This window comes from Engystomops pustulosus, chromosome 1 (assembly GCF_040894005.1).
Source record: "Engystomops pustulosus chromosome 1, aEngPut4.maternal, whole genome shotgun sequence".
Taxonomy (NCBI): domain Eukaryota; kingdom Metazoa; phylum Chordata; class Amphibia; order Anura; family Leptodactylidae; genus Engystomops; species Engystomops pustulosus.
Genome location: NC_092411.1, coordinates 85,160,962 through 85,183,794, shown reverse-complemented (window position 1 = coordinate 85,183,794; position 22,833 = coordinate 85,160,962). Strand labels below are relative to the sequence as shown.

The 22,833-nt window shown below is 39.0% G+C and overlaps 2 protein-coding genes across 4 annotated transcripts in view; one reads left to right on the top strand and one right to left on the bottom strand.

The window, feature by feature from the left end:
* CHEK2 (checkpoint kinase 2) overlaps positions 1–13,737 on the bottom strand; it is a 28,062-nt gene extending 14,325 nt beyond the window's left edge. For 2 of the 3 annotated variants that reach the window (XM_072146599.1, XM_072146616.1), the window contains exons 1-9: positions 13,154–13,403; positions 10,823–11,067; positions 9,432–9,556; positions 8,936–9,095; positions 6,748–6,838; positions 5,666–5,771; positions 5,484–5,537; positions 3,138–3,202; positions 2,027–2,123 (exon numbers count right to left, since the gene is read on the bottom strand). In XM_072146599.1, the coding sequence (XP_072002700.1) occupies positions 2,027–2,123; positions 3,138–3,202; positions 5,484–5,537; positions 5,666–5,771; positions 6,748–6,838; positions 8,936–9,095; positions 9,432–9,556; positions 10,823–11,067; positions 13,154–13,386 (1,176 nt within the window). In that variant the 5' untranslated portion in view covers positions 13,387–13,403. Of the gene's footprint in view, positions 1–2,026; positions 2,124–3,137; positions 3,203–5,483; positions 5,538–5,665; positions 5,772–6,747; positions 6,839–8,935; positions 9,096–9,431; positions 9,557–10,822; positions 11,068–13,153; positions 13,404–13,450 lie in introns of those variants that run through there. The other variant, XM_072146608.1, reaches the window with a different exon arrangement.
* HSCB (HscB mitochondrial iron-sulfur cluster cochaperone) lies at positions 13,699–21,932 on the top strand. Its single transcript, XM_072146629.1, has 6 exons — positions 13,699–14,085; positions 14,941–15,037; positions 17,478–17,567; positions 17,666–17,810; positions 20,353–20,400; positions 21,490–21,932. Exons 1-6 carry the CDS (start codon positions 13,736–13,738, stop codon positions 21,576–21,578), a joined length of 819 nt encoding a protein of 272 aa, XP_072002730.1. The 5' UTR covers positions 13,699–13,735; the 3' UTR covers positions 21,579–21,932.
* The last annotated feature ends 901 nt before the right edge of the window (positions 21,933–22,833 follow it).

Below are 22,833 nucleotides of genomic sequence, written 5' to 3'. Positions count from 1 at the left end.
ATGTGAACTTGTTACACTATATTCATATGGTGATGTTGCATAAATAAATAAAGCAGGAGGCTGTGAGTTTGGATGTAAATACTCTGAAACTTTAGCAGTGATTTATGGTTGTGTATATAATGTACATTACAAGTTCCATTATTAAAATCGGGTTAACCCATTACTCTGTGTTTTCAGAATTTAATAATGGCTCTAGCATGTAAATAAATGAATGTTCTGAATAATTCATTGCCATGAAAGTAGTTTTTGTAAAACTATTTTTTATGTCTGTGCTCTATTTTGTGTATGTTGGATCCATTTTAATTGCATTAGCTCACCTTCCCCATCTATATAACAGAAAAGAGAAATAATAGCAGCATTGGGAACTGAGCTTTTCCTTATTACTGTTCTTATGTAAAGAATGGCTGTTGAGAACTACAAATTATGACGGTGAGTTTAAGTAAAGTTTAAAGTCATTTTGTTAGATTAATTATACAAAAACCTTTCAAACTTGTTGTGTTTGATGCACATATAAGTATCTCAAGGCATCCAGTATATGTCATATCCCAGAGGAAACAAAGGATGAAAAGGGATAGTACACTACACTTTTTCAACCTGCTGCAAAGAAAAAAAAAAAACTTCAAGAAAGTGTGCCTTTATAGAGGCCATTGTAGCCTATGGTAAAAAGATGTCACTGGATGCCATCTATCTCCAGCCACCACTGAACACACACTTTTGGTGTTCCCTTAATGGTTTAAGAGTCCATATATGTTACACAGTTACATTGCTGGTGAGAGACGCCCTGAACCGCAGCAAATTACTGCCTGCTCCTCATCCTGCTTTCAGAGGGGAAGGCCTATCCTATACCACTGCTGTATGATTAATGGAAATACTTTTATTTTTATATACTTGCTGAATATGATGAAACTAAAATGATGCCAGACGGTGGATGAGCTGATCAAATTGCCCTCCTCTGCACCAAGGAATGCAAGACTACCTGGGCTAACGTTTTACATACGCGATTTACAGATACTACACAGTACTAAAGTAAGCAGCTCCTAGTGCTAAAACAGACGCAGCGTACTACTGCTAACGTGATTGGAAACCTCCGATAACGCTAACTGACACGGACTCTCAAAGCAGTCCGACATATTCATGAGGGGGCAGGAGCAGGTATCGCCGCGTCCCAAAATGGCCGATCAAAATGTATTAACTTTATTCCCTGCATTTAACCCTAAAACTGAAAATAGCGCCCAAAGTTGAAGATGCCGCTTTTTTGCCACTTTTAAAAAATATTAAAAATTCTATAAGAAGTGATCAAAAGGCCGTACAGTCCTACAAACTATAGAATTGAAAAAGTCATCAAATGTCATAAAAAAAAAAATTACACCACCCACAGCTCAGTACAACAAAGTATGAAAAAGTGGTCAGAACATGGCAAAATGAAGATTTATTTTTGTACAGGTTTTAATTTTTGTAAATGTATGAAAACATAAAACCTAGACAAATTTGGTATCCCCGTGATCACACCGACCCAAAGAACGAAGTAGATATGTCATTTGGGGTGCACAGTGAAAGCTGTAAAATCCAAGCCCACAAGAATATGGGGCAAACAAGTTTTTCACCATTTTCACTGCATTTGGAATTTTTTCCGGCTTTCCAGTACATGGTATGGAAAATTAAATACCATTACTATGTGCAATTTGCTATGCAGAAAACAAGCCCTCATACAGCTCTTTACATGGAAAAATAAAGTTATGGATTTTCGAAGGTGGGGAGTATAAAATGAAAACGGGACTCGGTTGGAAGGGGTTAAAATAGGTTTATCATGCAGATCCTATTTCAGCTATTTTTCAATAGCATGTTAAAATTTACTTTAAAAAAAACCTCAAAGTCTCTTGGCAGTGCCCTAAGCATTGATGAGGAAAGTTTGTCTTTAGTTAGAGAGGTGTAAGATATGCAAGCTGGTGAGGTACAGTATTCCAAGCAGAATTGCCTCCAAATACCTGAAACTGCATTAAAAATTAAACCACCACTGTTTGCTTACCTGGACTGCAAGTAGCATCTGATAAAAATAAAGTTTTGCAGTTGCGTCTCTGAGTGGGGATTCCAGTAACCTATGAAATAATTCTCCTCCTTCCATCCTAGAAGAGAAAAATTGGTCATGGGTTACGAGATATAGCCCATTACAAAAAAGCTGGCCACTTTGTTTTACTGGTCATATCATTGTTTTGAAAAGCATTGGTAAATCACAGAAATAAGATTTCTGAGGAAATCATCCGACTATTAAACAAGACAAATAACCGGTTTTATGAAAATGTGTGAAAATGGTTAAAATGGCATCTCAACTAGTATAAGAAAGACTACTTCATACTGCCTGGCTGGGAGGTTCTGCATGAGCAGTCGTACAGAGCTGCACATAAACATATTGGCAATAACCATGGAGCAGCATCTGTGCTCTAATAGCTTCTACAAAGAGAGGCTTATACAATCACTTGCAGATCAGTGGGAAGCCAGGCCCCCCAGTAATGTTCTGAATGAAGAGGTTCACTTTTTTTACCTACTGTGTGGGAAAGTAAAATCCAAAGCATATAGCGTTTTGTTGCACTTCCCGGGAAGCATCCTGAAGTGGATAGTGTTGGGCAAGTTTAAGGCAACATGGAAACTAGGACCAGGCAATTTTGCCTAAAATTAAAATCTCTATTTTTTTCTCAGACCAAAAGACAATTCTTGATTTTTTTTTCTGAATAAACATATCTAAATTCCATTTAAATCTTTAGGTTCAGACTGTTTGAGGTGTAAACTCAGCTGGAAGCAGAATACAGGCCCCAGGCTTTAGTAGAAGCATGCTGCACATACAACATTGCTACTTTGCCTCTCTATACTAGCAGTGACGGGAGGTGCCCAAGAGACACCCCAAGGCACCCCCCCCCCGACAACCCCTTTCAGCATGGACATTATAGATAATAAAATGATGGACTTTGAAATGTCTAGGAGTCAAGAAAAAAAAACCCATAGATATTAACATTAAATATATCAGGGAATATTTACTGTTCACTTGTAGATTAAACTACATCAGATTGATCAAACTAATTCAAGAATCAAAAAGGAAAAAAAGAAGATTTCCTGTGAAAAGTGATAACATTTTGTATACTTACATTTCCAACACGATGTAAAAATAATCATCCGAGTCAATAAAGTTTTCAATCTTAATTAAGCAAGGCTGAATAAAAATAAATAAAAAAATTCAGAACACTTTTACAATTCATACATAGAAAACAATAAAGAGCCAAGCAATAAAATTGGAAGATAAACTTAATCGGAGATAAAGTGACAAGTCACTTTAGGTCAGCAGATTGGCTCATGCTGGATGATAAATGCAGCACTTCCTTAGTAATCTTTGTCTAAATTTAAGGCACCTAAAAGCTGGCTTAGTTTGCGTTGCAAATTCTTTGTTGCAACTCAGGCTTTAAAAACAAGTTGGTAAAGTCCACGGGCGGTGTGGGTCTCCCTGGTCCTACCCTATACCATATGGTAGATACCATTCAATGGCCTGTTGCCCGGACTTACTTTGCGGGAACTAAATAACGGGTTCAACTAGAATTTGATCTCACAGTCAGTAACCTCCCCTGTGTCCCAGCTAATCTGCGACACCCGGACTTTATTCATTCCTTGTCTTCTCAATGTTTTTTCTCCACCTGGAACAAGCCAGCTGCCAAGAATGTCATGAACAGGATGAGAGGGAGGCCCCATGACTCCACTGTTTCACAACCCTTCCTCCAGCCCCCCAAACTCAGGGTAGGGAAGCAGAGATTTCTCTGATGGAAGGCCTCCTCGGACATTTGCCTAGGACAGTTTGTTGACGGCTCCTCAGTCCCTCCTTTGGAGATCCTGTGGGCATCTCACCCAGACATTCCCATGTCAAGGATGGAACACAGAGAAGCTGTCGTCCTACATATCTGCTGACCTGGACCACACCGATTTTGGGGCTTCCCCATACGGCCCTCTTCCAGATCCAAGCACTCTTCATTCTATAAAGCATACTGCTTGAAAATGCTACCTCAGGTAGGCTGGGCTTTATTGGGGTCTGGGAACATGCTGAAATAACAGACGCAGAATTGGAAAAATCCTTATTTTGCATAAAATGCCACTGCCCAGTAACGTCCAGGCCTGGCTCCATCTCCCCTATTAAAAAAGGGTCTGCTTCTCCACTTCCTAACTGCGGCACGTACTGTGACCCCAAGACACTTGAAGAACCCCCAACAGTAGTTGAGTGGCTTCAAGAACTTTTCCTTAGAATGGACGAGATGGTGGCTGACGATTCTGCAGACTCGGTAAGACGATTGCCACATGGACTTCATGGGAAACCTATCAGCATCACAGGAATTTCAGGACCTATTTCTTTAATACTAGGTGAGCGCTTTCCTGGTACAGATCCTCCCCCAATCCCTAGTCTTGTATGTTCCCCATTCCCTTGTGTGCGTCTCCCCCCCCCCCCCCCCCATCCTTGCTTTTTGTACTTTTAAAGGCTCTTTGCTATATTTTTCTACATGCTTTATGTCGCAAATTCGAGCATCTGCCTCCAACATATTGCCTTTTTCATAACCTGCCTGATCCTGAATGATAAGCCTGAGGCTACATGCACACGAATGTATGCCCTCTGGGCCGCAGCAAACGTTCGACCCGATGGAGAGGAAGAGGGGAGACCTCCCTCTCCATGGCGCTAACTTGTCCTATCTTTTTCCTGTGTACAGAGCGGTATGGTGCCACAGGTGTGCTGCACCGTATTGCTCCGTGCACCCATTGCATCTATGGGGGGGGGGGGTGAGAGGATGTATGTACGGCCGCAAGCTTGCTGAATGCAGCCTTATTGTGATATGGTTTACATGTTTATTTTCTTTGTTCTAAATAAATTTTGATTAAACATGAATACAGGTTGGTGACTTAGTTAATATTTTACATTATTCTTGAAAAAGTGCAGTTACATGAAGCAGCTCCTTGTCTTGTGGTGTGACTGGGAACCTGCCAAAACACTTTGCGTCCAATTTTAAAGATGCCAGGTTACAAATAAACTAACAAACCATTTGACCTTGTAGGTAAGATGACCTGTTTTCTTGGTTTCGCTGCCCAGCAGCTCCCACTAGCAGTGCGCCATAATTACCAAATGCAAATAAAGATTTTCATTCATTCAGCCCATAGATTTTCTCAAGAAAGGTATGCTCATGATATACATCACTTCCCCTACAAGGCCATATATATAACCTAGGACCTTCACAAATCAGTTGTTCATAGCAGGTGATAAACAAAACCGAACAGGCACAGATCTATTCTCTATGTAATGGTATGACCAGGTACATGAACCCCCATTATTCAGGAAGAACCACTACATCAAGAATGGAGCTACCCACTTTTAGACCCACTTTAAAAGAGATGGGAGTAGGATAAAGAATTCTTTTATTTTTTTATGACTTAAAGGAGTTTACTTTATGATACATTTTACTCACATGATTTATTTTTTTTAGAATTTCAATCTCTGTGTCAACCATGATGGAATTGTCCTTCAAAATTAAAGATGTTCATGAAACAAAAAAAAAAAATTAATTTTATCAAGGGCAGAGAGAAAAATGTGACAAAGCCGAAAGGCGATATGACAAGTATGAATGTTCTGCTTAAAACAGTTACTTACCACATATGAGGAACGTAAAGAAAACTTTTTTTTACTAATTACTTTCACAGCCACCTTCTTGCATGTTGATTTTTCAAAAGCCAGTTTGACTTCTCCACAAGCTCCACTGCAATAACAGATGAAAACTTAATGGGGTATTTTCAATTGGGAATTCACATTTACTGTATATACTAGAGTATAAGCTGACCCAAATATAAGCCGAGGTACCTAAATTTTACCACAAAAAAAAAAAAAACTGGGAAAATCTATTGACTCAAGTATAAGCCAAGGGTGGGAAATGCATTGGTGCCAGCCCATGCCCCCCAGTATATAGTTAGCCAGCCCATACCCCCCCCCATTATCTAGCCAGGACATTCCTTTGCCAACAAGCACCTTGTATATAGATATCCACCTCTGGCCCTCGTGTGCAGCCCGCCTCAGCTGACATCAAAGATTTCTTCAATTGGATGTTATAAAAATAATATATATAAATTTCCCATATCCCTCAGAAACAAGATTGTGTCCTTTGTACAATCTGTCCGGAAGAGGTGGTAGTATCCAATTGTTCTTGCATACAATATGGCCGGAAGCTACTCTACGTCTCATTCCTGGCTTGTGGTAATGAACACTGAATGCAGGTGGTCAGGCAGGTCTAAATAGCACAATTCTGGCCACTGCTGCAAGAGAGTTGGTCGTGTCCAATGTCTGCTACATTGTTTCTAAGGGACAACATGGCTGTAATTATAGGAAATTCTCTTCACACTGGTAAAAATGCAATTGAAGAAATATATACATCTCTATATGAGATTAGTTAATTTAAATACCCAAATGGGATTACCCCTTTAATTTAATATCCAAACACCACCAGAGCACAGCTCTCCATTATCATTTAAAATAATATTTCTTACTTTAAAAGGGGGATGTACCTTATTATCCCCTTCATGAGGTGGGGGTTAATTATATTGGATACTGTCCTTATATGGACAGTGACATCACCAGTGCCCTCCATCCTGGCGAGCAATACATCCGCACAGTAAAGGCTGGGCTATATTGCACTATATTTGACAATTTTTAATTATAGCATGACATAGGTCTCTACCTACCTTCCAATGGTTTTTGACATTATATATTCATTTCTAAATTGCAATGGATAAATGGACTGACCATCTGCCAACAAATCTGTAAATACAAAAACTGAAAAGAACCGGAAATAGTTAATTCAACCAAGTTCTAATAAGTCTTCATGCTATACGATCCTACAAAATGTAAGAAACCAGGATTCTTCTCCTCTTCTCCATTATTACATAATGACAGAAACCTCTTGTCAGCAGCAGAAGCTATAATAGTTTTGTACTCCCCATGCGAAGTCTGTGTGATACAGCAACCAAGATACCCCTTATTTACACACACTGGACTACTGATTGCTGCAGTTTGTCAAACGTTTAGGGTGCACTTTAAGACACACTGACACTATGGAGAGTGATTTATTATGGATATTATACATCAATTTTGATTAGCTGTAGAGATTTTTATAATGTTTTCCCATCTGTGAAGTTCCTATTTTTAGTGCTTTATAGCAAGCAAATAGTCAACAAAGAATAAGTAGATAGAGATCCTTATTACTTGTATTTAGCGTTTGTAACTCTTATTTATTTTACAACATGGCTTATGCTGCCATCTGGTGGAGCAATTGAACATATTACTGCATATATTTAGGTTTAGGTTAGTGCATGTACCCAATATATAATCCACAATAGTTAAAACAATGTAGGTATCAAATAGTTAACCTTAAACTGCGGGCACTTTATACTGTTACTAAGCTGACTCTGTTATATCTAGAAGAGCCGAGCGGAAATAGAAAGGCAATTATGTGTCCACAAATATTTTTACTATTCTAAATATTTAGCCAAAAATAAAATCCATTTGGATCAGTTACCAAGGTGTTGTCCAGCTGTCCTACTATGCCACGCTTGTCAGCAAGAATCTATGCAAAGAAATTTTAAAAGGAAATGAAGAATGACAAACCAGGGACACAAACTCCTAGATCCAGGCACCAGAACTGGTCTCTTCCTTCTAAAACCAATGTTAAAATTATGTTAATTAGTCAGAAGGGCTATGTGCCTCGTTACCGCCGGCCCCTCCATGCTCTGTCTTCACAGGCTGGTACACAGTCTTCACCTCCCTCCTTAGCATTTCTCCTTCCCACTGTGTGAGGTTTCTGTGCAGGAAGAGAGAGGGGGAGAAATGCTGGGGGTGGGCAAGACAGTAACATCCTGCAAAGACAGAGCATAGAGGTGTTCTGGTAGGGCCCATCATGCTTAACATAATTTTAAAAGATGATTTGCAGAAGATATAGATAACACATATAAGAAGATTACCACTGTCACTGTGCCTGGATCTATGAGCAAGTGTCTCTCATTTATCATTCTTGACTTGGTAGATTTCCTTGAAAAATATTACTGACAATCACACATTGGATGCAGGATTGTACACACAGGGCTCAATAAGCTCTGCATATATGGAATGTACCTTGCCACTTCCTATGTCCGGCCTATTAATCATGTGATAAATACCAAGTATCTACTGTATAGTTTATTGGAAACAAGTGTTTGAGGAACTTTTTTATGTACAGGCTGCCCCGGGTTATGTACAGGATAGGTTCTTTAGGTTTGCTCTTAAATTGAATTTATATGCAAGACAGAACTGTACATTTTATAATTGTAACCCCAGTGGAAAAATTGCGGACACCTTTTGTAACTGGTACAGCTGATTATTATGACCTAGGGTTAAAGTACAGTAAATAACCAACATCCAGAGGTCTGTTTGTAACTAGGGGTCATCTGTAAGTCGGGTGTTCTTAAGTAGGGGACCGCCTGTACATTGCTTGCACAAAGGTGGGGCTGCAGCAGAGACAAGTCACTTGTTGTTTTATTAAATGCATCCAAACCAAAGCACGACCCCTGGGACTACACAGAGGATTCCGCTAGTAGTACAATATAGAGAGAATAGGAAACATATTGAAGATCTGAAGGCTATACTGGAACACTATGGGTAAAAATGATATCACAGGCCTCATTGACCAGTCATTAGTAAAACTTGGGTATACCTACTGCTGAGTTTTTAAGATAGTTTTTTTTTAAATTGATATTTCTATAGCTTTTGCTGCAAAATTTAGTCAACCCTGAACTCTACCCACAATGGACTACTGTGAGCTGTAAATATAATGGTTTAATAACTTGTTGATGAAATTATGTGGTCACTACATTATAATAATAATAATATCCTGAATACCTTTATTTGTTGGTAATGAAATTGCAATTTCATCATTATTTGACAAGGGTAATCTTTTGCCACGTCCAATTAATTGGTCCCCTAAATAGGTTCCGTTGCCACTCATATCTTCTATATATGCAACAGACAACGCTCCAGATCCAGTTCCTTGTGCAGATTCCTAAAATATCGAGAAAATAATACCTCCATTAAAGAATTTTACCCATTGCAGGCCTTTAGGACATATTTGTTTAGAGAATTTTTTCACACTGTAATAAACAAATATTTAAGCCAACAGAAGTTATAAAGAGGAAAATATTTTTTATTTTGGCACAGCTGCAGGATGTCACCAATTTCCAACCTATTTGAACAGACGCCTTACTCTTTGTATAATAGAGCACCTCATCTGTGGACAAAGCGGTAGGTTCAACCAAACAATTGTAAGCAATGAAGTGCACTTCTCCAGCAGATGATCAATTGATATGTTTCACATATGACACAAGTTTCATACACTTACCCTAAAAATTCGAAAGTGCCTTTTACTGTATGTTTTATATCGCTGAGTTTGGTTTACTACTGGTCGATCAAAGGTGTAATCACATTGTTTATCTCTTCCAAATACGTAGTCATCATTCACACAGTCTGCCCAAAATAATAATAATTAAAAAAAAGTTATCCACATTAAAAGTAGTCAGTGCAAGGTCATACAAATATAGAGAACGGGTGGGAAACCTCAGGCTAATAAGGCCAGTTTTATACGACTGTTAGGTCAAGAATTACCCAAAACAGACTGCAGTGTAGTGCATGGATAGCATCAATGGGGCAGATTTATCAGGGCTTGTACACCTTTTTTTTGGCATACAAGCCCTGAAATAATTACAATTACTGGTGAATCGTGCTCACTTCCCCCTCCACAGCAAGTGGGTTTGGAAGGTCACAAAATGGGGGGGGGGGGGGAGGCCAGCAATTGTCTGGGCACTTGCCATAGCCTACAAAAATGTTTTCATACTTTGGTGTATGGACCTGTGTAAGGTGTCATTTTTGTGGTAAATGCTGGCGTTTTTAATGTATATCAATTTGGAACCTATATGACTGTTTGAAAAAGCTATCTCATGAACAGTTAGAGATCACCCGATCCTCCATCTCTGGCCGTGTTATGGTCAGGAATGTCTGACCACTTTATTTATGTAAAGACAATTGTAATATGGACATATGGATGCTAATTACGGTGTTACATTATGGTGTTCACAGCCAGAAATAATTTTTATTATATTGTGATAGAATGGGTATTTTGGAACGTGGCAATAATTTTTACTGTTTATTTTTATATGTGTTCTATGGAAAAGTGGGTCTGATCACTCATCCTATATACTGCAATACTACTGTATTGCAGTACATAGTCATTTTACTGCTGATCTCTGAGACTGTAGGCTGCCATGGCAACCAATCGGCACCTTATGATGACTTCACAGGGGGGGGGAGCAATTAGCAATGCAAGATGGCGGTGCCCACAACTGCGCTGTAAGCTGCAATCTCCAATCATGGGTTTTGAGGAGGGAACCAGCCCGGCTTGAGAGCCATTGCCAGAAGTTTAACATAATAGTACTACACAGGTCGGCAAGTCACCTCCACCCGTGCAGTAATATTAGCTCATAGTTGTTGTGCACAGATTTTAATTGTAGATGCACTTAGCCAATGGATGTTACCAACGTGGGGAGGAGTTCAGTTTCTGCCCCATTTAATACAGTAAAGTAACTATAAGACACCCTGTACTGAACGTTTTATACTTGCTTAGATTGCACTTACTTTATAAAATCATTTCAAAAAATAATGAAGTACTGTAGCAAAATACGGTCTAAAATAAATCATTCTACAATTATAATGCTAATGTAGTATAAAGATACATGCCATGGTTCACAAATCCTTTTCCAAGCGCCCAGAGCCGACCCCAGGATTGCGAAGGCTCGTTCTCCACCTCTTCTGGAATTGATGCGAGATCCTGCACTGGTAACGTTTCCAAAGAGCTCAAAGTTCCGGAGCCAGAGGAGGAGGTTTGGCTGGACGAGTGAGGAGCACTAGAGGAAGAGCTGGAAGTGCCTTGAGACGGCTGGGACGGTTGGGACTCGCCCATTGTGTCTCGAGACATAGAAAATCTAAAATATAACATAGTATTAGATAAAAAAGTAAAATGACCTCCAGTGTATACAATACACATATAATGCTATTATATAATGCCATAATGTAGCAGAATAACAAGTTGATCAGTGAAGATATGACTGCTGGAACCCCAACACACAATGAGAACAGTACCCCCAGCAATCTGAGGTGCACAAGTCCCAGGAAGCCTGCTCGTCACTTGCTGTGCACAGCGCTCTCTGCACACTCACAGACAGTTAGGCTTTTTGATGCTCCCATACTACAGAATGGAGCAGCAGGACTCATCTCCACCTGCCACTCAATCCATTGGTGATAAAGGGACCCCAGTTCTCTAGATTACTTGTGGTCTTGTTCTCATCCTCAGTTGTGCCCCAGTAAAGCCCTGACTCACGTTTACAACAATATCAAACCATGTATGCAAAGTGGCTATAATACCAAAAAACAAATCATCTGTGTGGTTAATTTTACACTATTAACACTGGCACATTAGGCCACACTCCTCACATCTTACTGTTTTTAGTAAAGTATATTTTCTTTATATAAGTTTTCTGGATTTGTAAATATTATAGTGGAAATTCTGAATTTGCATGTAATTTTTGCATTTTATTTCTGTTTGATGCAAAGTTGCACAATGGTGGCAGGGTCTATGAATTTAAACGTTATTAATTTATACATTGTAGGTAGTGATTTCTTGAAAAAAATTTTTACAGAACAGGAGCTACTTACTGTGTTTGTAATATATTTTTAAACACATTTGTGGATTGCAACCAAATATGGCATGAATTTTGTTTTAGCATTTTAGTGAGTTTACATTCTTGTTGCCGGTGTGTATTGCGGTATATATAAATCTGCTTACTTTGTGTGATCTTTAAATCCTTTAAATTTGTGAGTAAACTTCTGCTTTGATGGGAGTTTTATTTAAAGCCTTATGTTTGCATGGAATTTTCAATGCATTTTTTGTTTGATAATTTGTGTCCATCACAAAGCTACATGAGGGTGGTACAGGCTGTCAACTGTTAACTCCCTGCAGAAGCCTACTGACTTTATTCATCAGCAGGCACAGATCCCAATTCTGGACACTACAAAAAACATTGCCATAGTCGCCACCTTTGCCCGCGACTATACATATTATATATCAAAACGACTGAAACAAAATAGGGAATTCATTAATAATAATCATTTTGAGTTAATTTGAAATTTTTTTTTTTTAAAAAAGCATCTATAAATTACAAAAAAAAAGCCTTTTTTTCACTTTTATCCCCCCAAATAAAAATGAAAAAAAAAAAAGTTTGAACTTTTATTACCTTTTTAACTTGCTCTGTCCAAAAAAAACAACGCTAAAAATGTTAAGGTAGCAAGCAAAAAAAGATAGCCCTTAAACCCGCCCTTACGAAAATTTGCTGCAAATGCCCGGTCACTAGAGCCTTTTCAAGCCACGTCACTAAGGAGTTAATCAAGACAGTCTTAAAATTTCTAGCTGAAAAGCATATATTTAGTCATTTCAATCATGTGAACATATGACTGAGGTATCTGAACTTTACACATGTTCATCTATTACATTTAGGAGAAGTGCATGTCAATATTTCCAGCTTGGAACACATTTTTGCCAAAGTCAAGTTTTGTGTACTTTTGATAAAAGTTTACATTTTGAATCAAAATTGCATGAAATTGCATATGTCTATCAACTATTTAATGCAACTTTAAATATGGGACAAGTGTCTGCTTTCTGAAAACTGGGGTTTAGAATAATTCTTTTTGCTGTAAATTTGGTTTCATTTGTAAATGTCAAAATAGTAAAAATTGCTCTGGCAAAATTTGGACATAGATCCATAGATTGGAGGAAGAAGGTAAAAATATTTGGAAAACATCTTCTATTACCTAAACAGAGCATTTATTTCTACAAATTAAGGATATAGTTTTACTTTAAGTTTAGTGATGGTCTCTGTGAGACTTCTTACTTGAACTGTAATGGAGACAGGGGCTCCACGCATCATATAGTGTTATGATGCAAGGACACTGGATCGTTTCCACAGACAGAATAAGAGCATGTGTAGGCAGCCTCACAACTGAAGTCTAACGCACCTGTTAAAATGTTCATGGATTTCAAAGGACTTCTGATGGCTTCGTCCTGTGTCCTGCGCCACATCCATTAGTTCTTCCATTATCAGTTTTGGTGATAGAAGATAATCATGCAGGTGTGAACTGGGACTAAGGTTTATAGCTGTGACTATAAGTATTCCATCCCACAGGCATGTACACCGCCCTAATGGAGACTTATGGTGCCAAATACAGAGGCTGCTTCTATAATATTTCATCCACTGCAACCGCCTGCAGCCTGCATACTGTACCATTACACTAAGTATTAGACCCCACACTCACCTCACAGCGGCCGCATAAACAGGAAGATGCAGGGCTCCTCATTTGCCGCCATTCAAAGTCAAGAACATTCGACCATTCAGAGGGCGTGACGTCAAGAATGGGCGGTAACCTTTCACCTTTCACCTCTGCAGATCTTTTTCCTCATGAATGAAAAGAAGGCGTGGCTAACCAGCGTGAGGCCGTACCATAGTGCCCGAGCGGGGGTATTCCTGGGGCTCGGCACAATATGACAAGATATAGGTGATTGAGGCTTCACTTCCGGGTCCACCTGAGGACACAGCAGCCATGGAGCCGGCCGCTCGTGTAGTGTGGCGGCGCTGTGCCGGGCTGTGGAGAGCAAAGACTTTCTGCGGTGCAGTTGTGCAGGAGCCGGTTGCTGTTGTTCCGGTCCCCAGGCTCTCCTGTGCCATCCTAAGGGCCCCCTCGGGATGTCGCACCTCCGTGCCCAGTGCCTTATACGGGCAGCCCGCCAGCCTGACCCTGTGCTGCCCTGTCAGACACCTATGCACCGCAGCTGGGAGCACAATGTGCTGGAGTTGTCAGGAGGTTGTCAGCAGCTCGGAGCTCTTCTGTCCATCGTGCAGCTCCATACAGCCGCCTGACCGCAGAAAAGACTTCTATCAGCTCCTGGACTGGTGAGAAGGATGTGCCATGTGCAGGATTATGGCTGTCACCATGTAGATTAGGGTTATACCTGCTATCACCCCCTAGACTGGTGAGAAGGATGTGCCATGTGCAGGATTATGGCTGTCACCATGTAGATTATGGTTATACCTGCTATCACCCCCTAGACTGGTGAGAAGGATGTGCAGGATTATGACTGTAACCGTGTAGATTAGGGTTACACCTGCTATCACCCCCTAGACTGGTGAGAAGGATGTGCGGGGGTATGGCTGTCACCATGTAGATTAGGGTTACACCTGCTATCACCCCCTGGACTGGTGAGAAGGATGTGCAAGCTTATGGCTGTCACCATATAGATTGGGGTTATACCTGCAGTCAGAAAATGTGCATCCTGTGGCTTTGATTTGCTTACATGTAACCACTTTATTGGGGCACTTTGTCAGAAAAAATTATTCCAACCAGTGGCAGCGTAACATGAGGTGGCGCCAAGGGGACAGTTGTGCTTAAGGGGCCAGAAACTTCAGATCACATATCTTGCAATTTTCATGTCCTGTTATGATTATGTTATGTTACAGTAATAGTGGTTGTGCAATTTATCACATTTTCTTTTAAATGCAGCCATTTCTACAACAGCACATGAGCATCTGCTATGATTCTTCACTTGTAGGTAGTGGGAATGCAGGAGATGAGTCTTCTCCCATGCCAAAGAGTTAGTGCTGTTAACTCAGGATTGTCATGTACTTCTTTAAATGTTAATTTAAAGTTAAACGTTTATTTAAAAGTTGTTTTTATTTAGTTAGCCCTAATGTTTACCATCTAGGAGGGGAAAAATAATGTCACTCACCTTCTTATGTTGACTTTTACAGTGAACGGTCATTTAATATTGATATCCAAGAATTGCAGAGAAAGTATAGGAATCTTCAGCGTTTGCTTCACCCTGATTACTTCAGTCAGAAGTCACAGGTATGATTCCAGACCAAGAAGACTATTTATTTATTTGTTTCTGTGTAAATTACAGGGATTATACTTGAGCTAAATGTGTAAACAAAAAGCAATATATCTTTCTGGTAACCTAGATCAGGAGCTGTGGGAGTCCCTTTGGAATTCATCTGCCCATATGGTATCTGTCCATTTATCAACATTTGTATGGAATACAAGGGGGGGGGGGAAAAAATCAATGTTGGATCTGATGATAAACTTTAAAAAAAAAAAAAAAAATTCCCTCCTGATATTGGCATCAAAAACCTGAATGTAAAAGCCCAGCCTTAAAGCAAATCTGCCTGCAAAATCCATCATGATAAACAAAGAACACTTACTCATAGATACTGGTAATCTTTTTATATTATGCTTTCCATGGCCTCCTTCCTTCTAAAGTAAACTTTTAAAATTATGCTAATGAAAGAGCACAACCAGAGCCCCTCAGTACTGCGGATTCATAGGTTATTAAATGAGCTGAACATGACTCCTCGTGCTGCGTTTCCCAAGATTCCGTCTTCTTAAAAGAAAAAAATTCTGATCCCATTTTTGGTATAAAGGGCTCCATAGGTGTTAAAGGAGCCTGGAGCCCCTCAGGCTCATTTGCATACAGTCTTTCATGCTGGTGGTAGATGTCCTTTAAAGAAAACCCGTCACCACTATTTTCACAAATACAGGTAGTGACAGGTTCCTATAGAGCTCTAATAACTATTTGACACCCTGCTTGTAGCTAAAAATTATGCCCCTGAAATTCCCATATATTCAACTTTATAGTTTTATCTGGTAACTAAGCATGGCTACATGGAGTCCAGGTGGGCATGGCCTCCTCAGGCTGAATCCAGCAGCTCCTCCCCATCCCTATCTCTGTATGCTGCTATAATGTCATGTGACCAGGGTGACATCATCGCAGGTCCTATAGCTTTTGTAGCATTAGGAACTGTACACTAAGCATATATGTCATGAAATCACAGCATATTTTATCACATGAAATCACTGCAGGCTGCATGGAGAGGAGTAGAAGTCCATGGAGGCTGCTGTGATTGTTTTATGTGGTCAGATATGTACATGGGGTACAGTTTTCATATTAAGTAGCTCAAGGACCTTTGATGATGTCACCCTGGTCACATGACATTAGGCCATGGCATTCAATATGCAACAAATTGGATCCTTTTTGGTCTACATCGTGATCCGTAGCCTTAAAAAAGAAAAGTAACTATTTATTCATTCTAATATCATGAAAATGACACCATAATGATTGGTAAGCCATTCTCTGTACATGTAAGTAATAATCTCTGACAATATTAACCCCTTCCCGATGCGCGCCGTACTAGTACAGTGCATGCCGAGCGGGCCGAGCCCACTTCATAGCCGGTAAGTCTTTGCTGCATATTGCAGCAAAGGCATACCGGTAACACCCGCGATCGCTGCTGGCGGCTTCAAAAAGTATGGCAGTATATGGTAGGATCGATCAGACAATCTAGTGTTAAAGTACCCTAGGGATTCTGAAAAATAGTAAAAGTAAAAATAAAAAAAGTTAAAAAAAAAAAAAAATTATAATAAACCTAAAAATTCAAATCACCCCCCTTTCCCTAAAACTGATATAAATAAACAGTAAAAATCATAAACGCATCAGGTATCGCTGCGTCCGAAAATGTCTGCTCTATCAAAACATAACGGTTTTTCACTGCGTTTAAACCCGTAACGGAAAATAGCGTTCAAAGTCGAAAATGGCATTCTTTTGCCATTTTGAAAAATATTAAAAAAATTATAAAAAGTGATCAAAAAGTCGCACAGTCCCAAAAATTATAGCAATAAAACACCATCAAAATTCGCAAAAAATGACACTACCCACAGCTCCGTACACCAAAGTATGAAAAAGTTATTGGCGCCAGAAGATGGCAAAATCCAAAAAAAAAATTTTGTACAGGAGGTTTTAATTTTTTTAAATGAATGAAAACTTTATAAAACCTGTACAAATTTGGTATCCACATGATCGTACCGACCCAAAGAATAAAGTAGACCTGTAATTTGGGGCGTACTGTGAAAGCTGTAAAATCCAAGCCCACAAAAAAACATTGCAAATGTGTCTTTTCACTGCATTTGGAATTTTTTTTCCCAGTGCACGCCATGGAAAATTGAATACCGTCAGAAAATAATAAATTATGCAGAAAATAAGCCCTCCCACAGCTTTGTATATGGAAAAATAAAAAAGTTATAGATTTTTGAAGGTGGTGAGTGAAAAATGGAAGTGAAAAAACTAAAAAAGGCCAAGTCGTTAAGGGGTTAACACACCTTTTCTATAACTGTATAAGGTAACACAAATATCTACAAAACAGAAAATGATTTCTAAGAACCTGTTCCCTTCCTTTTTTCAGGAATTTATATTTCCATAACCTCTGCCCTCATTGTGTGTGTTTATTGTTTTCAGCGTGAACGGGATATTTCAGAAAAACAATCTTCATTGGTGAATAAAGCTTACAACACCTTGTTATCGCCATTGACTAGAGGCATTTATCTGGTAAGTGTCTTGTAATGTATGCAGGAAGATGTGGTTCTGTAAAATATGGAGAATTTCTGGTACACATGAATATGTTTTGTCTTTTATTTGTGTTGCAGTTAAGTCTTCATGGTATCGTGATCGCAGAAGGTACAGAAGGGGGCGTGGACACTCCATTTCTTTTTGAGATATTAGAAATTAATGAGAGGCTTAATGACCTGCACACTGAGGCAGAAATTGAAGAAATTGGGACTTTTGTACAAGGTATTTCACGTGGGTTATATATTGTATTTGTAAATTGAAAATAGAATTTATCCATATCAGCCTTTAATGTGCTCATGAAGGTTAAACATATTTTAAATATTTGTTGCAGCTTCAGTTATACCCCATTTCACGAGTAGTGGGGAGGCAATGACCAATGCATTTCCCACCCTAGGCCTATACTCGGGTCAATAAGCTTTTCCAGTTATTTGTAGTAAAATTAGGGACTTGCGCTTATACTCAAGTATATACGGTACTTGGTCTAGTTTATGACTGCGTTTTCTGGCTCTTGGGCTAGGCCATGCAGCTTTTCCACAGGTTCAAGTCAGAAAACTGTGGTCACCAGCATAAATTGACCTCTTGCGCAGATTCTTCTGCATTTTAGATTACGCTGGGGGGTTTCATAGTGGGTTATACCCTTTATAGTGCATACGGTACAATCTGAAGTAATTTTCCAGTTTTGGCAAACAAATGTTATTGTTTGCATAATTTATACAATTTTCCAATCTACTATTCTGTATGTCCTCATTGTTTTCTAGATTTCTGCTTGCTGTCATTCTATAGAAGGCTTCATAATGTACTTCATTGGATAGAAATCAGTCACTGGTCATATGACGTTGCACAGTTCGTTATAACACACAGCTCTTATTACTCTCTGTGATACTACTAACGAGCTGTGCACCTGTGTGATGTCACATGACCATAGACAGATTTCTATCCGCTGGAAGTAAACAATGAAGCTTCCTATAGAATTTCAACCAGCAGAGCTCTAGATCACCAGAGGAACTGATACAGAAAGTATATTTGAAAGTTGCATACTGATAGTGTTTAGCCACATGCATTGCATTTTGAAAGTCTGTAAAAAAAAAAAAAAAAAAAAAAAAAAACCCTTCCGCTCAATGGTGGATATATCTGTAGCTGAACTGATGCCGCTTCAGCTTGAAATCGGAGCTGGGACGGCATCAGTGTACACAAGGAGTGAGCTGACTAACGGCTGCCGCCCCAGTGTAACGCTCGCTGTCAGAGCATTTAAACTACACGCTGCGTCGACCTATGCATGTGCATAGGCTGAATGAGTTAATTATCATGAATAAAAATGCCCATAAGCCCCATAGATAGACATAATGTGAAATACGTAACACAAACCCCATTTATATAGAAGCACCGCATCCATAATGACCTGTAGAATAAAAAATAAATATTGAGCCTGCAAAATGAACACCGTAAAAAAAAAAAAAAAAAAAAAAAACCTTTGAAAACCCACCAAAGATTATTATGATTTTTACCAATTTTAGCCCACAAACAATACAATAAAATGTGATTTTAAAAACGTATCTACTGGTGCAAAGTACAACGCTTCCTCAAAAAAACATGCCATCAACCAACTTCATACACAAAAAGATATGCCACTTATGCTACTTTAAAAACAGCGATGCAAAATTTAGAGCTATCGACCCATAGAATAATGATAACGTGTTTATTAAGCTATGCGGTGAACACAAAAAAAAAGGTAAAAAAAAATCCATTACAAGTGGATTCTTTTCTACTTCTGAGGCCCCCCCCCCCAAAAAAAAGTTAATACTTTTTTAAAAACTGGGCATAGCAACCCCAGAGTGGTATCACTGGAAAATGTATTTTATCCCACAAAAAAATTGCCCCCACATGGCCCCACTAAAATTTTATAGCCTACAAAAGTGCGCGAATGAGGAAATCTACCATTGGTAAATTCCATAGGGCAACACTAGCTGCAGCATGACGTTCCTTTCATTCTGCACCTCGCTGTGTGCACATACAACAAGTGATGTCCACCTGTGGGGTATCTTCATACTCAGAGAAAATCAATCTTAAACTTTGTTATGCAATTTCTCCTTTTATGTCTTTTGGAACTTGTGTAAAATTTTGCGGCTAAATTAATGTATTGGTGACAAAATTAAACCATTCAATATGGCAACTCTATTTTGTTTTACCTCAAACTCATTTAAAAAAAAAAAAAAATAAATTTAATTAAAATCCCAAAAATTTCAATTTAGAAATTTTGAGGGTAAAAAAATTAAAATCTCTGTTCTATTTGTAAGCTGTCAACCGAAAGTGACGAATTTCTAAAGAAAATTAGCAAATTTTGTATTTATTTTATTAAAAAAAAAAACTACCCACCAAAGTTGACCACTAACATGAAGTACAATCTGAAAATAATTTTGGTAAGTTAGTGTTCAAAAGTTATAACCATATGAAGCAACACATGCCAGATTACAAAAGGTCCTTAACATACAAACTAGTTACGTCCGGAAGAGGTTAATACTTCCAGGGGACCTTCTGTTTGCATGAAAAATTTTATTTGCAGCAGACAGAAGATATGAGTTTTTAGAAATCTCTTCCACTATGTTGCTACAGTATATAAAAACGGGTAATTGGTTTTCTGATTATCTTCAGTTGTCATGTACACTAGTTTTTTTAACAGATCTCTGCAGTTATGTGGTTCTACAGTAACTCAAGAAATTATCATTGTGAGTGTGAACTACTTTTACCATGTTTTTTCCTTTTACAGACAAGTGTCAATCATTAACTGAAGATGTTAAGAAAGCATTTAAGAAAGGTACATCTGTAATCTCTTAAGCCTGTATTTATTTACTACTAGCTATATATATATATATATATATATATATATATATATCACATAAAAAACGAAAACAATAATTGTATAAGGCTTCCCCTCTCTACCCCTGTGTCAGTCCTTGAGGTCACACCACTTTTCATGAATGGTGTGGCGGTGGTGTGAGTGTGCTCATTATGTATATATTTTTAGACAAGATGTAAACCAAATGCCAAATATCTTGAATAATCCTGAAACCCTTTTATTCCGCCCCAAAAACTTGATGTTTTAAAATATATGCTAATTTCCGCCAGTTGTTTCTGCATATGTCACACAGGTGGCCTGGCACTATTTCCGCTGCTAATTATTCATGCCTACTGTGTGCTAACATAATCACCCACTCCCCTTGTGATTGTGAGCGGTCGTCCCTGCTCGCAGACTCCTTTCTAACACACGTATGAGCATACGGCAGCACGCTGGAGAGGAGCTCACCCCTACCCTCTCCATAGCACAGGGCTCTGCCGTAAACTCAGAGCATGGTCTCTTTCCCCATCTTTTCCCTGTGCACTGCACGGGCGCCATAGCTGTCTATGGGAGGGGGGGAGCGTAAATCCGGCAGAAAACTTGTGGCCGGATATACATCCCACTCAACTGCTGTGTGAAAGCAGTCAAATGGCCGTGTGCTTGCCCAGACCAGATCCCGGGTCACATGGTGGAGGTTGGTGAGTACACCTCCTACCTCCATAGGCAGACGACTCTGTGACACCTTGTGCTCTACGCACAGTCACCTTGAGACACAGAATCATGGCCCCCATAATGGCCATATGAATGAGGCCTCCTACTGTAAAATATGTGTATATATAGCCTGTATCATTTATGGGCTTCAGCCTGCACTTGTTGTGCTGACATCTAGTGGACAATGTGGCAAATGCAGGTTTGTTGTAGGTCACACGCTATCTGGTTTCTGTCTCTTAAGAGGAGAGATGGTTTGTGATGATGTCAATTAAGAACAAGCACAATACTTCCCTTTGCTGAAATACCCAAACTGTTTTAGACTTCTTTTAACTATTTTAAATGTTTTCTTTCTTTTAGATGACCTTGATGGTGCCAAAATGTTTTTAACCAAGATGAAGTACTATTCAAACATACTGGATCAAGTTAAGAAAAAAATTCTTCCATAATATCTGGACTCTTGCTGCCTTTTAATAGTGCCTCTGCGTAGGTAGTTGATATATTGTGAGCGGTCAGTGTAGTGTGATTAAAAAAATGTCGCCAGGTAAAATGCCTTTTACTTTCAAGCACCCTCACACCTACATTGTTCTTCATCATAAGAAGGGTTTCAATGCATTAAGCACTACTCGGATACTGCAGTGTAACTTTTCTGAATTACATTGTCAGGTACTGCTCTTCTGACCTCATTGACGTGATTTTGTTTGGTTCTAGTTTAAGATATTGATGTGTTGTTGTGAATGTATTTTGTCTTGACAACTTTTTTATGCTGTGCAATAATATAATTAAACTATATTTTGGGAATGCTGTGTACCATTTTTTTTTCTTTTGTGGAGATCTCTTGTGAATGATCTAGTACTTTTTTAAAAAATTGTCAAAGTTTAGGAATATAAATGCCCCTGCCAAATAACTATACACTGGAGATCAAAGTTGGAGTCGACAGTAATTTCCCCAAAATGTAGAAGAGCTAAGAACTGTTTATCATATATCAAGATAAACCCCTACATAGTGATCAGTCTGTGTCATGGTTGTGATCAGACTAATCATGGAATAACGTGTGAATCCCCTGGGCAGGTTTTCACTGAACCCATTTTGGCTTTTGGACATGTACAGATTGGTTTCTTTTCCTGGCTGAAGTAATGATTTTTTTTTTTTTCTTTCCCAGATGTCTTACTGATCCATTCTTTTCAGTGTTTTTTTTTTTCACACCAATGTTGGTGTGTTTTTTTTTTTTTTGTTTTTTTTTTTTGTTTTTTTTTTTAAAAAAGTCCCCCTCCCCCACAAGTACAAACATGCCATGAATAAAAATAACAAGAGACTGCATCATTTGTTGCGTTACTATATTAATACATTGCATTCTCAAATCGTACAATCTACAACTACCCCCCCCCCTCCCGCGTGCGAGACTGCGTCAACAAGGACCAGTTGGTCCCTGATCTCCTGTCGTGAAAATATCATTCATTTTTTATTTCACCGATAAAAGCTAATATTCTAGGCTTGTTCTAATTCTTAAAAGGGCTGCTGATGGTAGTCCAGGAGTGTCCATGGTCTACCCTTATTGGTGGTAATCTGGCACTAGGTGCTAATTATCTGACACCCAATTTAACAGCAGGTTGTGCAAATGAAGGCCAAAGGGGTGGTCCTATCGGCCTTCACAAAAGAAGTCGGTTCTTTCAAGTCTGCGATTTCTAAAATATTGTATCTTAT